Below are 14,803 nucleotides of genomic sequence, written 5' to 3'. Positions count from 1 at the left end.
CATCCACCCCATATCTATCATAACCCATACCCATCCTGACCCATCACCCAAATCCAACCCAACTCACTCACATTGACACCTCTACGTGATAGCATGAATTTTAGAAAGGTTAAAAATACACTAGTTAAAAGGGTACAAAGGAAAAGTATGCATATGAGTGTTTTAAAAGAAAGTTTTAGCAGTCAATTCGTAACTCTGATTATTATAACATAGTAGGTTATATTACAAATGTAAAAAGGTTTGATTTCATATTGTGTAGTGTTTCAGAGTGTTGTAATGAAACCGATGTGTTGCACTTTCTCATTCAAATAGCAAACATAAAACGAATGCGTACAGACTACACTTTACTCCATATTCAAGTATTATAAAGATAAAGACCTTATAATTTCGAATATTTCCTCTTTTGTCTCTTTTTTGCTCAACTTATTCTTCAAATGAATGTTCTCTTTTTCTAAATCGGCTGCTTCAAGGCTTAACTTCTTCAACCACAATTCTCTAAAAGTATCTTTAAATATTTCAATCTCCTCTTAAACTTCTTTCACTTTGGGATATAAAGCATTTTTTTGATGATGTTCCCACCTTTGCGTTGTTCCTCCCGACTAAGAGTTGCGGATCCAACCCATATTCAACCCCAAATCCTCCAAGTTAAGGACATTGTTACAAGGCACATCCGAACCGCCCATGTTAAATTCTCCACATTCGAACATTTTGTTATCTTTCCGGCTACTCAACCTCACACAACATCATAAACCTCTTTGTAGAAGCCTTTACAATTTCCCAAGCTCTTATGTGGCTAAGCACATGCTTATGTTTGCAAGTGTATAGATCATTAGCCAACTTGTAAACATCGGCGTCGTTGCTACCACTCTTTCGATATTTGAGGACGTTGCTATAAATATTGTTAAGTCACTATATATTTTTTTTGCGGCACAATTAAAAGACAACTTCTACAATTTAGTTAAAGTTTTGACACATTAGTTTCAAATATTTACCTTTTGACCTCTCAACCTTGGTAATTAAACTTAACTCTTTCAACTTTTACCCCCAATACTTTTAACCTTACAACTTTGGCTCCAAATTTCTACTATATAACTTTTAGCCTTTCAACTTTGATAACAAAAATTTAACACTTTTATCTTAATAAGTCAAATAGATACCGATCGCGTTTTTGACGCACCCCGCCACAACACACGATAACTTTCGTACACGTAGCGCATTTAACACGGTCCATCGAAACATACTAGATAAAACAAAACATATGAATTATTTATTAATTCTAATATTTCCAAAAAATTATCCATAACAAAAAAAGAAAAGGAAAGGAAAAAGGATTAGCTATGTAATTAATGGCTGGTCAAGAAACATACATACGTGACATGACATGACATCACAAACAAACAAACAAGTAACCCTTGCCCCAAATTTCTTTTTTATTTTCATTTATTCAATTTCTTCTTCTTCTTCATCCGCAAGTCCTTCAAATTCTCTAGAAACATCCACCGATTTCAGTATGGAAACCCTAGCTTCATCTGCATCAATCGCACCCGTCAAAGCCTTCTCTCCAAGATTCAAACACAAAAGACTCACTCGCTTCTCAATTTCTTCCAAAAGTAACCAATTTTATCATACCTGCTTCATCAATCTATCTATCTATCGTTGATTAATATTATTTTGATGATGTTTTAGGTAATGGAAATGAATCTGTTATGCGATCGGATCCTAATGATGCCAGCATCGTTCCGATGTCAACCTACCGACCTTTCTCCAAGGTAATCGAATAGTTAATCATCGTCTTTGCAATTTATGCTTAAAAATCAAACTATAATTAGGTATTTTGTAGATTCTATGATGTGGACCAATTACAAAGCTATTTTATTTGATTGTTTGGAATAATGATCTTGATGTTAGGTAAATTTGTTGCCTTTTTATGTAAAGCTAAATGGTTTTCGGATATTTGCTCAGGTGTTTGTTACTTTCATGTATTTATACATATATTTGAGCGAGAATTTGCTGATTTGGTGTGCCCTCAACCGGCTATATTGTTAGGCAAAAACTGATTTTGATTATGTAATTCTGATTACATGTACGGGGTTGCTTATTAAAACGGCTTAATCGTTATTGTTTTTGAAATAAGTGGCTTGGTTTAAGGCACACACGTCTATATACAATCAAATAAGTTATTTACAACCAGAAACTATATCTCTCTCATATGTGTTTACATGTACACTTGCTTATCAAGTAAACATTTTTTTAGTTTCTGCATCCTTTGGTTGTTCATACACACGACTCTAATTTACGCCAATTTTGGCCTAGAATTACGTGAGCCTTTTTAAGAACAAGATAAAGCAGTTCGGATAAGCAATCCCAAACACTCTTTAAAAGCCACTTATTGTTTTATCTAGTCACTATAAGTAGAAAAGCAGTTTTGAGATGCAGTCATATACTATGGGTGTAAACAAGCCTAGCAAAGCTTGTGAGTAGTTTTCTCAAGCTTTAACTCTGCTCTTTTTTTCAATTATCAGTTAAATATATACCTTTTTAATTATCTTTTTATATATATTTGTAATTAAAGTTTATACCTAACATAATATATCTCATTTAATTATTTTATCATATTTAAATGTGATAATTATTATTATATCAATGTATATTAAATATAAATTACATAAATAAAAGACTTAACAAGGCTAGCAAGCCAGCTTGATAAGTGAAGCCTGGACTCTAGCTTGTTTGTTAAATATGCTTACTTATAGGCTCAAGCTCGTTTAAGCTTGGCCACTTCAAGCTTTTAGCTAGCTAATATTGAGTGTGTGTGTATGCATATTTTATATACGTGTGTATACCTGTTGTAGATGCTTGTTCGTGAACATTTGAGGTGTTTCATTTGTTCTTATATATATATATATATATATAATGTTACTGTTTTTTGTTAGAATTTGAGGTGTTTCATTTGCTCTTATATATATATATACTATGTTACTGTTTTTTTATTAAAAATGAGCCAAACCGGTTAAACACCAAGCCCGAACTCAAGCTCAAAATTTCAATTCAGTTTAGAATTCAAGCAAAGCCGGAGTTGACTTTGGCTTAGCTTGTGAACAACCATAGCAGCAAAGGCTAATTTGATTCATTTATGGTGTTTTCTTTTTGGGCCAAATTATTGCAGGATGATGCGATGGGATTAGTGTTAAGTGCAGCAAATGTTAGGGGTTGGACTACAGGGTCTGGCATGGAAGGTCCTTCAGTACCTGCAGGTGGTAGTGGCGATAACGAATCAAATACCGAGAACATCTCCACATTTCCATGGTCTCTTTTCACCAAATCTCCAAGACGTCGTATGCGCGTTGCTTTCACTTGCAACGTGTGTGGTCAAAGGACCACTCGTGCCATTAATCCCCATGCTTATACTGATGGCACCGTTTTTGTCCAGGTATTATTGGTTATTACAAAAGACTAAATTCTTGCGAAAACAAAAGGAACAAACCGAAATCGTTTAATTTTTAGATAAGTGGTTCATATTTTTAAGAACTCTTACTTCTTACATACAAATTTCCATGTTATGTATATAATAGGACTGTAGATGGGCCAAATGTTCAGGAACCGTTGGGCTGGAAGTTTGTTTGTGTTTGCTCGTTTAATAAATGAACATAAACAACAAATTCTGTTTGGTTAATTAAATGAACAAACGTGGGCAGAAGTCGCGTGCGTTCATTTGTGTTCCTGAATGTTCAATAATATACGTTCGTTTATGTTTGTTACGTTGCTTTTTATTTTCAAATTTATATATATTAATCTATTATCATGTATGTAATCATGTTGGTTTGTCTTTGTTTGCGTTCGCTATCGAACTTAACAAACAAACATGAACAAGTTCATTTCCTTAATGAAGGAACACGAACAACAAATTTCTTTCGGTTATGTATTCGTGAACTGTATGTTTGTCCGTTAACTTAACGAACGAACACGGACAAGGTCTCGTTCGGTTTGTTTACATCCCTATATGAAAATAATCATTAAACTAATTTGTTCATATGTTTTTTGTTTTCATTTTTTAAACTTTTACATGCACCTGTAGGTTCTATAAATAAGCGAATTTTGTTTATATATATTTTACAATATTAGAAGAGAAATAAAGTAATAGACATTGCATTTCAACCATTTTCTTGTATTCTACGATTTTCAAAACTGAAAAAAATGAATTGTTTATTTTGTTCTTTCTCTTGTCGCAAGAAAGAGTCTTCTGCATAGAACTTTTACCATAGCCAGGATATAGTTTTGTAATCATATACTGCACATTAGTTATATATTTATATATTAAAATGGTCATTTTATAGTTTGGATTATCGTCTCAAATGCACATTACTTGTGTTGGTTGTGCGTTACGTTAATTATATGTTTTTCTATCCGAGTGCAGTGTTGCGGGTGCAATGTATTTCACAAACTGGTGGACAATTTGAATCTGTTTCATGAGATGAAATGTTATGTGAATCCATCTTTCAAGTATCATGATCCTAATGAGAATGTTGGCAGCCTCGGGTTTAAATATCTAGACATGAATGATGAGGAAGAAGACGATGATAACATGTTTCCCATCTTATGAGGCGCGCAATGTCTGCAAAAATGGTGTGATTGTGGGTGTAAATAGTGTTGGGACTCTAATTTAGTGCTAAATAAATAAAACTAGATTGGATGGGGGTATAAGTATCTTTATATGGCTGTCTTAAAATCATAAGACCTTTTATTGTACATGACTCTAGATGTTATATAAGGAAGGTGTCTAGTTGGGTTGTGAACCAAATTAATTTGGAACCCAATGTGAATCATTTTATGGTTATATGCGTACTCTTGTTTAAACATGGTGATGAAATCATCCACACTGGTGCTCCATAGTGTGGATGAACATTAATTAAAAACTAAATACATGGTGTTTTAAGTTTTTTTTCTTGACGTCCCAGTATAATTAATTTTGTTGAAACAGGGTTGTGTAATTTTTTTTAGGTAGTAGAAGGCTATACCAAGTGTCTTACCGGTATAGTGACAAACTATGGCGATACTGACCGAACAATGTCAATACCTGTATTTGTATTTGATTTTATGGTTTCGATCGCTGTGGAACACGACTTTAGTTTTTGGGTTACATGACTGTGTTTTTCAAGTTACGTAAGACAACTTTTGTGTGATGAAATCGTTATGCACATTTTTCTTTTTTGTATCGTACAAGTTGTGTTGAAAATAATATTTATTTTTTGTGCTGTAAACTTTACCGATTGCTGGTACCATACTAGTAACGAAACAAACCTCACCGATTGTCGAAGCATGAAATGAATCTGACCTGATCCATGACGATGTTCCCACGGATTTTCGAGATGAACGAACCACGACTTGATCTTCTTCTTCGATTGCCTGAGACCTGCAATGGCTTTTCGGGGGTGTGGAGGTGACTGCTAAGAAATCTCAAGGATCTCTTGTTTACAGACACAAAAAAAGTGGTAGTGGCTCTTATTGAGCATGACCCCTCAACAAGGAGGTGGAGACCTCCTTATATAGAGAGCCTCATGGCCACCATCATGGTACCCTAATGTGCCTAGCCCATGAAATGAATCTGACCTGATCCATGACGATGTTCCCACGGATTTTCGAGGTGAACGAACCACGACTTGATCTTCTTCTTCGATTGCCTGAGACCTGCAATGGCTTTTCGGGGGTGTGGAGGTGACTGCTAAGAAATCTCAAGGATCTCTTGTTTACAGACACAAAAAAGTGGTGGTGGCTCTTATTGAGCATGACCCCTCAACAAGGAGGTGGAGACCTCCTTATATAGAGAGCCTCATGGCCACCATCATGGTACCCTAATGGGCCTAGCCCAGTTAGGGTTACCTCCACAAAACACCCTCAGCCCAATAACATTGTATTAGTCCATATAATAAATTTAGGGTCGTAAAACCGGGTTTAGTACCATACCCCTACAAGCCCCCCAAGTCCAGTGTTGCTCCTAGGCGTGCAAGCGTTTAGGTGGAGCGCTGGACTTTATAAGGTGTGTTAGGACATGAGGCGGTTTTTTCCCTTTTCTTCGGCCTTGTCTTTATTGTCTTTGAGTTTTGGGAGGTTTTTCTCCATGATGGTGACATGTTGTGATCTTTATGATAATGATGGTGCACTGGCATGAATAAGATATAGCACGCATCATAACAATAATGGCGCGAGGCCTGATAAAAGATAGAGCGCGCATCTCGATAATGATGCATAACAGTTTGCGCGCCGGATTTATGAGAATAATAAAGCCTGCGCGCGAGGCGACTTACGGATTTATGAGAATAATAAAGCCTGCGCGCGAGGCGACTTACGAGCTATAAGAATAATTAAGCGTGCGCGTGAGGCGACTTACGAGCTATGAGAATAATAAAGCTTGCGCGTGAGGCGACTTACGAGCTATAAGAATAATTAAGCTTGCGCGTGAGGCGACTTACGAGCTATGAGAATAATAAAGCCTGCGCGCGTGGCGACTTACGAGCTATAAGAATAATTAAGCTTGCGCGTGAGGCGACTTACGAGCTATGAGAATAATAAAGCTTGCGCGTGAGGCGACTTACGAGCTATGAGAATAATTAAGCTTGCGCGTGAGGCGACTTACGAGCTATGAGAATAATAAAGCCTGCGCGCGTGGCGACTTATGAGCTATGAGAATAATAAAGCTTGCGCGTGAGGCGACTTACGAGCTATAAGAATAATTAAGCGTGCGCGTGAGGCGACTTACGAGCTATAAGAATAATTAAGCCTGCGCGTGAGGCGACTTACGAGCTATATGAATAAGCATGCGCGTGAGGCGACTTACGAGCTATGAGAATAATAAAGCCTGCGCGCGAGGCGACTTACGAGCTATGAGAATAATAAAGCCTGCGCGCGAGGCGACTTACGAGCTATGAGAATAATAATGTCATATGTGCTTGTGCGACTCGTAGCCGAACCTGCAAAAACATATCAAATTAGCGTGTGGCCGTTTGGGATATTGTTAGGCTCCCGCCCTAAGATTCGGATATCTTCCATCGCGATAATGTAGTGGTTTTCGCGGGTGCGCGTAGACTGTGCGTCATGCGCCGCGCGCAGATGTTGCATGCGCGTGCGCACAGGCTTTGTGTCATGCGCCACGCGCAGATGTTGCATGCGCGTGCGCATAGGCTTTGTGTCATGCGCCACGCGCAGATGTTGCCTGCGCGTGCGCATAGGCTTTGTGTCATGCGCCACGCGCAGATGTTGCCTGCGCGTGCGCATAGGCTTTGTGTCATGCGCCATGCGCAGATGTTGCGTGCGCTGATGTGATATGCGTGAGCATGTGATGCGTAAGCATATGTAATATGCGTGAGCATGTGATGCGTAAGCATATGTAATATGCGCGAGCATACGTGATGCGTGAGCATATGATATGCGACTGCGCTCAAGCATCATGGCGGTGCGCATGTAGAATGGCGGAATGGTTGATCCGCGGTGGCGCGCATGCGACGTGATTTGTGTTAATAGGTTTAATTATAACGGCGCGTTGAGCGGAGCGGAGCCGCGTTCGGTCTTGTATTCGGCGCGAAGCCGTATGGGTTTATGAGGATTCCCAACCTTTAAGTTTGGCGCGTGGCCTTATGGGTTTATGAGGATTCCCAACCTTTAAGTTTGGCGCGTGGCCTTATGGGTTTATGAGGATTCCCAACCTTTAAGTTTGGCGCGTGGCCTTATGGGTTTATGAGGATTCCCAACCTTTAAGTTTGGCGCTTGGCCTGATGGGTTTATGAGGATTCCCAACCTTTAAGTTTGGCGCGTGGCCTTATGGGTTTATGAGGATTCCCAACCTTTAACTTTGGCACTTGGCCTTATGGGTTTATGAGGATTCCCAACCTTTAAGTTTGGCGCTTGGCCTGATGGGTTTATGAGGATTCCCAACCTTTAAGTTTGGCGCGTGGCCTTATGGGTTTATGAGGATTCCCAACCTTTAAGTTTGGCACTTGGCCTTATGTGCGCATGCACGGCGACGAAGTGGTGACTCGCGGGCGCGCATGCATAGCGGAGGTCTTTTGCGCAAAACCCACATGGTGGTTTCCGTGGTGGTTTCCACGGGCGCTCACGCATGTCGGCGGAATGGTGACCCGCTGGCGAGCATGCGTGGTGGCAGTCTTCTGCGCAAAACCCACATGGTGGAGGTCTTTTGCGCGAAACCCACATGGTGGTTCCCGCGGCGGCACATGCATGGCTGCGGAGTGAGAATCTGCGGGCGCGCGTACATGGCGGCGGAAGTCTGGTAATTTTTGGATCTGAAATTTGAGAGTTAGATCTGCAATTTTAAACTTAAAATCCAGGTCTGTAATGTAGATCTAGATCTGTAAATCAGATCTAGATAGATCTGAAGCTCGGAGCGGATTTAAAACCATCACAGATCCGGAGGCTTGATCATTTGAATCAGGTAGTTTCCTTTTGCACAGATCTGGAAGCCTCTTTTAGATCTATGGATCTTTTTGAGCTTTAATAGAACAAGCCTTGAAGCCTTTTTCTGTAAACTTCCAGATCTGGGTTTTTCCTGGGAGAGATCTGACAGCCGAGACGAAAATCGAAGGGTAGTTCGTTGCCGTCCCACGGATGGCGCCAATGTCGAAGCATGAAATGAATCTGACCTGATCCATGACGATTGTAACACCCCGACCAAAGGCGGATTATACATCGGGGCGCCACATATTGCTTCATTACTCGCGACACTATTGGTGTCAATATTTATTAATACACATTTTATCGCGCACGCGCAGCGGGGAAAATAAAGAACATAAATCAAACATAAATCAATATATTATAAATTATAACATTCAAACAACATTAACTTGTCTTGATACATTTTAATTCTAGGTCCAAAAGTAAAAACGTCCTACGTGTCCACAAGCTCCAAAACAGCTACTGCAAACCTGAACATGTGTTAAAATAAACGTCAAACACTTGCGTGTTGGTGAGAAATCAAGTTTAATACAATACATAGATAACAATAAAATCTGCGCGCAACACGTGTATGTCTGGTGTTTAACAAGGGTGCAATCAGATTGTGATCAAGCCTAGATAGATCATAGCTCATAGTTCATAGTTCAATCCGTGCTCCCAATTGAGCACAAAAACGAGAAAACATCTGTGCAAGTGTAAACAAAGAAAACCGTAAACGATAGGTCTCCCGTGTTCATCTAATGGTACCATGAAAACTTCGGAATAGGCCGAACAAAGCGGTTAATGATACACACATACAAATAAACAGCCAAGTAAACGTCCTCAACACATGGGATACTGCGCGACTAAAGTTCATAAACAGTTTAAGACTCAAGTTTTGTATGAACACATGAACATCCCAAAGCATTTAAAATAAAAGGGGATTAGATACGAGATAACTCACTTGATAAAGATGCGATGATAGATATGCAAGAATCAACTCGTAAACAAGCAAAGTTAACCTATAATTAAAGATTATTGTTTTAACGATTGGTTTTAAGTCTTGATTATAAGTTAGCATAATTAATAAGTAAACTATTATATATAATATATATTACCGGAAAAGCAGGAAGAACAAGGAGGAAGACGGAGGCAGAGAGGGGGGCGGCAGGAGGACAACGGCAGAGAGCAAAAAGGGAGGAAGAGATAATAAGTGTAGTGTGTGAAGTGTTAAGAAAATACTACTATTATTTATAGGCAAACCCTAGGGAACACAATCCCTAAAAAAGGGGAAAAGATCTCAAAAAGCAAAAGATTCCAAAAGCAAAAGATATCAAAAGATATGGCAGCAAGGAAAAAGAGAAAAAGGCTGACAGGATTCAGAAAAAGGCATGGGAGAGGACAGATAAAGTTACTGGTTAAAGCATGGAAAAGCAGATCTCAAAAGATAATGTCAGTCACTTTTTCTACCAACCAATGGGGTTGGTACGCATGCTGCGCCGAAAGTAACTATTCAGACATTAGATAGGTTAGGTCAACAGCTCAGAAGATAAGACAACACAAAAGCATACAGGCTGGAATAAACAGAAGATACAAGGGTTAAGCGCGGGAAGGCTGAGTGCGCGAGCGCGAAGGCTGGCACAACAATTCTTAGCGCACTGCGGGAAGGATCACAAATCCTTAGCGCGCTGCGGGAAGGATCACAAATCCTTAGCGCGCTGCGTGAAGAACCTAGAATTCTAAGCGCATCGCGGGAAGAACATACATTCTTAGCGCATTGCGGGAAGAACATTCATTCTTAGCGCGCTGCGAGAAGAGTTCTCTTCACGCATCGCAGGAACAAGATGTCTTCACGCAGGCTTCCATGTAAGGAGTCTGGCGCGTGGAGCTGCGCAGACAACCTTAGGCGGGAAGGAACAAAGGACAAGCAAAGAGTTAGAAGAAAAAGAGGGAAACAAGGCTTAAGGGCGGGACGGCGACAAAAGGGAAAAAAAGGCGGAAAGAGAGGAGAGGGACGGAACGGCGGAAAGAAAGAGAGAGAAAGAGGCGGGAGGGAAAAGTATATTATTATTATTAAAAGTAAAATATAAGTATAAATATTAAATAATAAAAGAAAGAGATCGGGTCAGAGAAACGGGTACCTGGGTCGGGTCGGATCGGGTCAGATGTCACAACGATGTTCCCACGGATTTTCGAGATGAACGAACCACGACTTGATCTTCTTCTTCGATTGCCTGAGACCTGCAATGGCTTTTCGGGGGTGTGGAGGTGACTGCTAAGAAATCTCAAGGATCTCTTGTTTACAGACACAAAAAAGTGGTGGTGGCTCTTATTGAGCATGACCCCTCAACAAGGAGGTGGAGACCTCCTTATATAGAGAGCCTCATGGCCACCATCATGGTACCCTAATGGGCCTAGCCCAGTTAGGGTTACCTCCACAAAACCCCCTCAGCCCAATAACATTGTATTAGTCCATATAATAAAATAAGCCAAACATAATAAACTTAGGGTCGTAAAACCGGGTTTAGTACCATACCCCTACACCGATCGATACCGGTTGAACAACTTCGGTACTGGTTCGTTGTTATTGATATCAATGTCATTATCGGTATTTGTTTTTGTTATTGTTATTTGTTCTATCCTAATCACGTAATCGATTCCGGTTGCTATAAATATCGCTATTAATTTCGGGTGTTGACAACGTGATTAATTCCATATCTCAACTTGTTTTTGAGAATCTCAGTAGCCTTATTACAATAATATGCAGCATTTAAAAGTAGTTTATGCTTTTTAATTTTCTTTTTCGTTTCCATGCATATATATATGTATATTGATCCGAGTTATTAGCAAGAGTTGGGTGTTGGTGTTGTGTTCGCGCGTTATACCAGCATTCACTCTATGCAAGTTCGAGTCTTGCTTTCTGTTTTTTTCCTTTTTCTTTTTTGTTTTGACCCATCCTTTGGCTGCAAGTGACCATTATGAAATCCCTGCTGCAACCCGTGCCTCCTTTCCCTGCAAACTGATGATAAAATTATGATACGGTTTCCGATTTCTGTTATAATTAATCGCTCTCTAAAACCCTATGGTCTCTCCCGATTGAGTAACCCGGAGATGAAAAAGAACTGACAGTAAAACTTGGAGGTCTGAAATAATTTTAGTTGTCTGGTTAACTTTCAAAACTACATATGGATTAATGACACGGCACGTAACTAGTTTTTTTTGAAAGATGAGGTATTATAATTCACTCAAAAAAGAAACACTATTTGACATGGAATTATGAACCTTAGAACACCTCGAGTAAAATGCTCGTAAAGAGATTCGTGGCCCATTGAAAGAGAGACGGGCGGAGAGGAACATGGGGTCGGGGATACTTTCTTTTGTTCAATTAACTACACGAACATGAACACATGTCTCGTTCGTTCATTTATCTTTTGTAACCATTCGCTTACGTTGGGTAGTGTAAAACTTATTCGTTATTTTTAAGGCATGACAATTTAGTCTACTTTATGATTAAAATGCCAACCATTACAATTACTTTAAATAGATTTTTAGGCTCGATCAACAAATTTATGTTCATGTATGATTTTAATCGTGTTCACTCAGTTATGTTTTGTTTATCTCCTTTTAGTTACTTTGTTTGTCTGCGCTCATCAACGTACTACGCGTTTATATTATTAAACAAACGCACACATTTATTATGGTGAGAGCAAATTATTTGCATGGATGAAGATGGTGTTACAAACTTCGAATAGGTCATGACTTCATCAAATAAAAACATCTACCTTTAGTTTCGAGGATATTTACATTTATGACTAAAAAAAATCAAAGAATAATGAATTAATTAAAAGAATTAAAAACAAACAAATATCTTCAACTAATTTTTCTTTCAAAAAAACAGAAAACTAATTATTATTATTATTATTATTATTCAAGAGAAGAGGCTTAGGCTGCTGCATGGTTCTTCTCTTCCACAAATTAATTTCTTTCCTCGGCTCCGTACATCCCACTACCCCCCCTAACATCAAACCCTACCGGAATATTCCTTATCATCACCGGCGCAGACGATGGGACAACAATAACCTCTTCATCAGACTCATTATCAACATGATCCGACAACTTATCCCGTCCACTAGAAAAACTCTTCATCGTACTCAAGCTCGGAGCTTTATCAAGATACATCGGAACCCCACCGTTTAATTTCCCGGCGACTGGTTTCCGGCCACCGCATCCGGGAATCATCAAATCACCAAACAGTTTCATAAACCCCATCATTTTCTTGGTCTTATTTTCGCTTTTGGAATATTCCGGTGGCCGGAAATTTTTTCCGGCAGGTGGTAGTTTGGTTCCGGCGAGGCGGAGTTTATCTTTTGTGTACTTGCACTTGACATTGCCCATGCATGAGACGCTGGGAGACGTGGGTTCGTACACCACGGCGGCGTTCTTGATTTTCCGGCGGGTGTTGTCGCCGGCGCCGGTGACCATGGGGCCGGAGAAGGATATTCCGATGTGGGATTTGTGGGGTTTTTCTGATGGTCTTGGTAGGATGTTCAAGATTGTATGTTGATCCATTGTTGTATATGAGGTTAGTGTGTGTGTATATATATGGTGGTCGGAGGAAAGAGAGAGGAAGGAGTAGGGTGGTAGAGATATGTTGAATTCCGGTGAGTTGGAATGAGACAAAATAAGGGAAGCGTGTGTGTATGTTTTTTTTTTGGGAATGTTCAAGCTTTCCTCGTACTATTTACATAGTACCGTCAATGCCAGGAATCGAACCCTGGACCTCTCACCCAAAGGCCAAAGCCTTTACCATCCCACCAAAGTGGTGATGGCGTGTGTATGTGTGTGTATTGAGAGGAGAAGTCAATGGTGAATTTAAGGAGGATTTAACATGTTTGACTATGTTCTTGGTTTTATCATGTCACGTTTCTTAAAATAGAATCAAATTTAGTGACTCGTATATTTATATATTTAATTTTCTATTTTGGTGTAGTCAAAGAATGAGAAAAAGAATTCAAAATAATTAAGTGTTATTAAATTGAATAGGATGCAGTGGCGGATCCAGGATTTTTTTCCGGGTGGTGCACTACTTTTAGACGTTTCTATTTCATGGAGTCGGGTATAAAAAATCCGGGTCGGTTTAAGGTTCGGGTCGGTTCGATGGTTCGAGAAAGTTCATTACATAATAAAAATACGATAAAATAATAAAAGAGACACCGTCATTAGAAATTAAAAACTAACAAATTAAAACCAACAATCTAAGAAACTAAAACTAAATTTAACAAATAACTTAACAATCAAGAGCAATTAACATTTTACAAGAAGTCAAGAACAATTAACATTTAACAATGGATTGTGAATGTAAACTTACCTTCAAAGTGGGAGGATTAGAGGATTCGAGTAAGAGTAGGCAGTGGCAAGAGGACGGGGACGGCTGAGTGGCTGACAGAGTGAGGTTGCCGACGTTCCACGATGGTCGGAGTGACGAGGACGAGTGGCTGACGGAGTGAGGCTGCCGGCAGTCAGGGGCTGAAGAGGGTCAGGGGCTGGGGACAAATAAACAACTTAAAGATCAATTAATTTTCAAATGACTTAGTTTTGGTATTCAAAAAGCTTTAAATTTCAATATATATATATATATATATATATATATATATATATATATATTATTACGAATACGCAATTCATAACAAGAAAGAACAGACTAGTTTCTATGTCATCAATCTAGTTTGATAAGTCAGATCTAGAAGCTTCAAGTTCACGACTTGTAATTTACCTATAACAAATTCCTTAAACTATTAATGAAAAAAAAGTGAATTACCAGATGAGTTATTGTTGGCTGAGAAAACAAAAGGCTTAGGCTTATTGTTATCCTGAATTCGGTCTTTGAATCCCTGGAAGTCAGCTTCGAAGTCATCTGATGGTGGTGGCTTTGAGAAGTAATAGTTTGATAAATTGGAATCACGGAGAAGATCTGCGGCGGTTAAACGACGAGACTGGGGAGGCGCTGTGTGGTGTTTTGTGGACTGGTCACTGGTTGTGTTTATTATAAAACCCTAACTAAGTAAAAAAATATGTTTCAAAAACCAGAATTGAACCTGTGACCTCCGGGTTACAAAACCAATAGGTTTCCAGCTAGACAAAGGCTTCAAATGTTTGTAAAGTGGTTCCTTTCTAATTTATAAGGTGGTTCCTTTATTATTTTCTATATATAAATACACTATTATTTTAAAACTCGGGTGGTTCCTCGGAACCACCCGTTTTCACTATAGATCCGCCCCTGATAGGATGGATATATAAATGTGATTTATGAGCTCTTAATATACAAATAACTAAATAAGTATTAGCTCAAGTAAATCCGTAA

At 39.2% G+C, this 14,803-nt stretch overlaps 1 protein-coding gene and 1 pseudogene across 1 annotated transcript; one reads left to right on the top strand and one right to left on the bottom strand.

Moving 5' to 3' along the window:
* Positions 1 to 1,438: 1,438 nt before the first annotated feature.
* Positions 1,439 to 4,849, top strand: LOC143538791 (uncharacterized). The gene is made up of 4 exons (XM_077032263.1): positions 1,439 to 1,610; positions 1,687 to 1,769; positions 3,167 to 3,430; positions 4,415 to 4,849. The coding sequence occupies exons 1-4, from the start codon at positions 1,511 to 1,513 to the stop codon at positions 4,598 to 4,600; spliced, it is 633 nt and encodes a 210-aa protein (XP_076888378.1). The 5' UTR covers positions 1,439 to 1,510; the 3' UTR covers positions 4,601 to 4,849.
* Positions 4,850 to 12,344: 7,495 nt separating this feature from the next.
* On the bottom strand, positions 12,345 to 13,011 carry LOC143538796 (uncharacterized protein At1g76070-like; annotated as a pseudogene).
* Positions 13,012 to 14,803: the final 1,792 nt, after the last annotated feature.

The sequence above is a fragment of the Bidens hawaiensis genome, unplaced genomic scaffold (genome assembly GCF_021521415.1).
Source record: "Bidens hawaiensis isolate Kalapana, Puna unplaced genomic scaffold, B.hawaiensis_p1.1 tig00011693_1, whole genome shotgun sequence".
Classification (NCBI taxonomy): Eukaryota; Viridiplantae; Streptophyta; class Magnoliopsida; order Asterales; family Asteraceae; genus Bidens; species Bidens hawaiensis.
The sequence above is the reverse complement of the archived record's forward strand: the minus strand, read 5'-3'. Positions and strand labels throughout refer to the sequence as shown.

Coding starts and splice junctions, on each gene's coding strand:
- LOC143538791 (XM_077032263.1), top strand. CDS start 1,511: ATGGAAACCCTAGCTTCATCTGCATCAATCGCACCCGTCAAAGCCTTC. Junction 1,770..3,166: donor CCTACCGACCTTTCTCCAAG/GTAATCGAATAG, acceptor AAATTATTGCAG/GATGATGCGATGGGATTAGT. Junction 3,431..4,414: donor ATGGCACCGTTTTTGTCCAG/GTATTATTGGTT, acceptor ATCCGAGTGCAG/TGTTGCGGGTGCAATGTATT.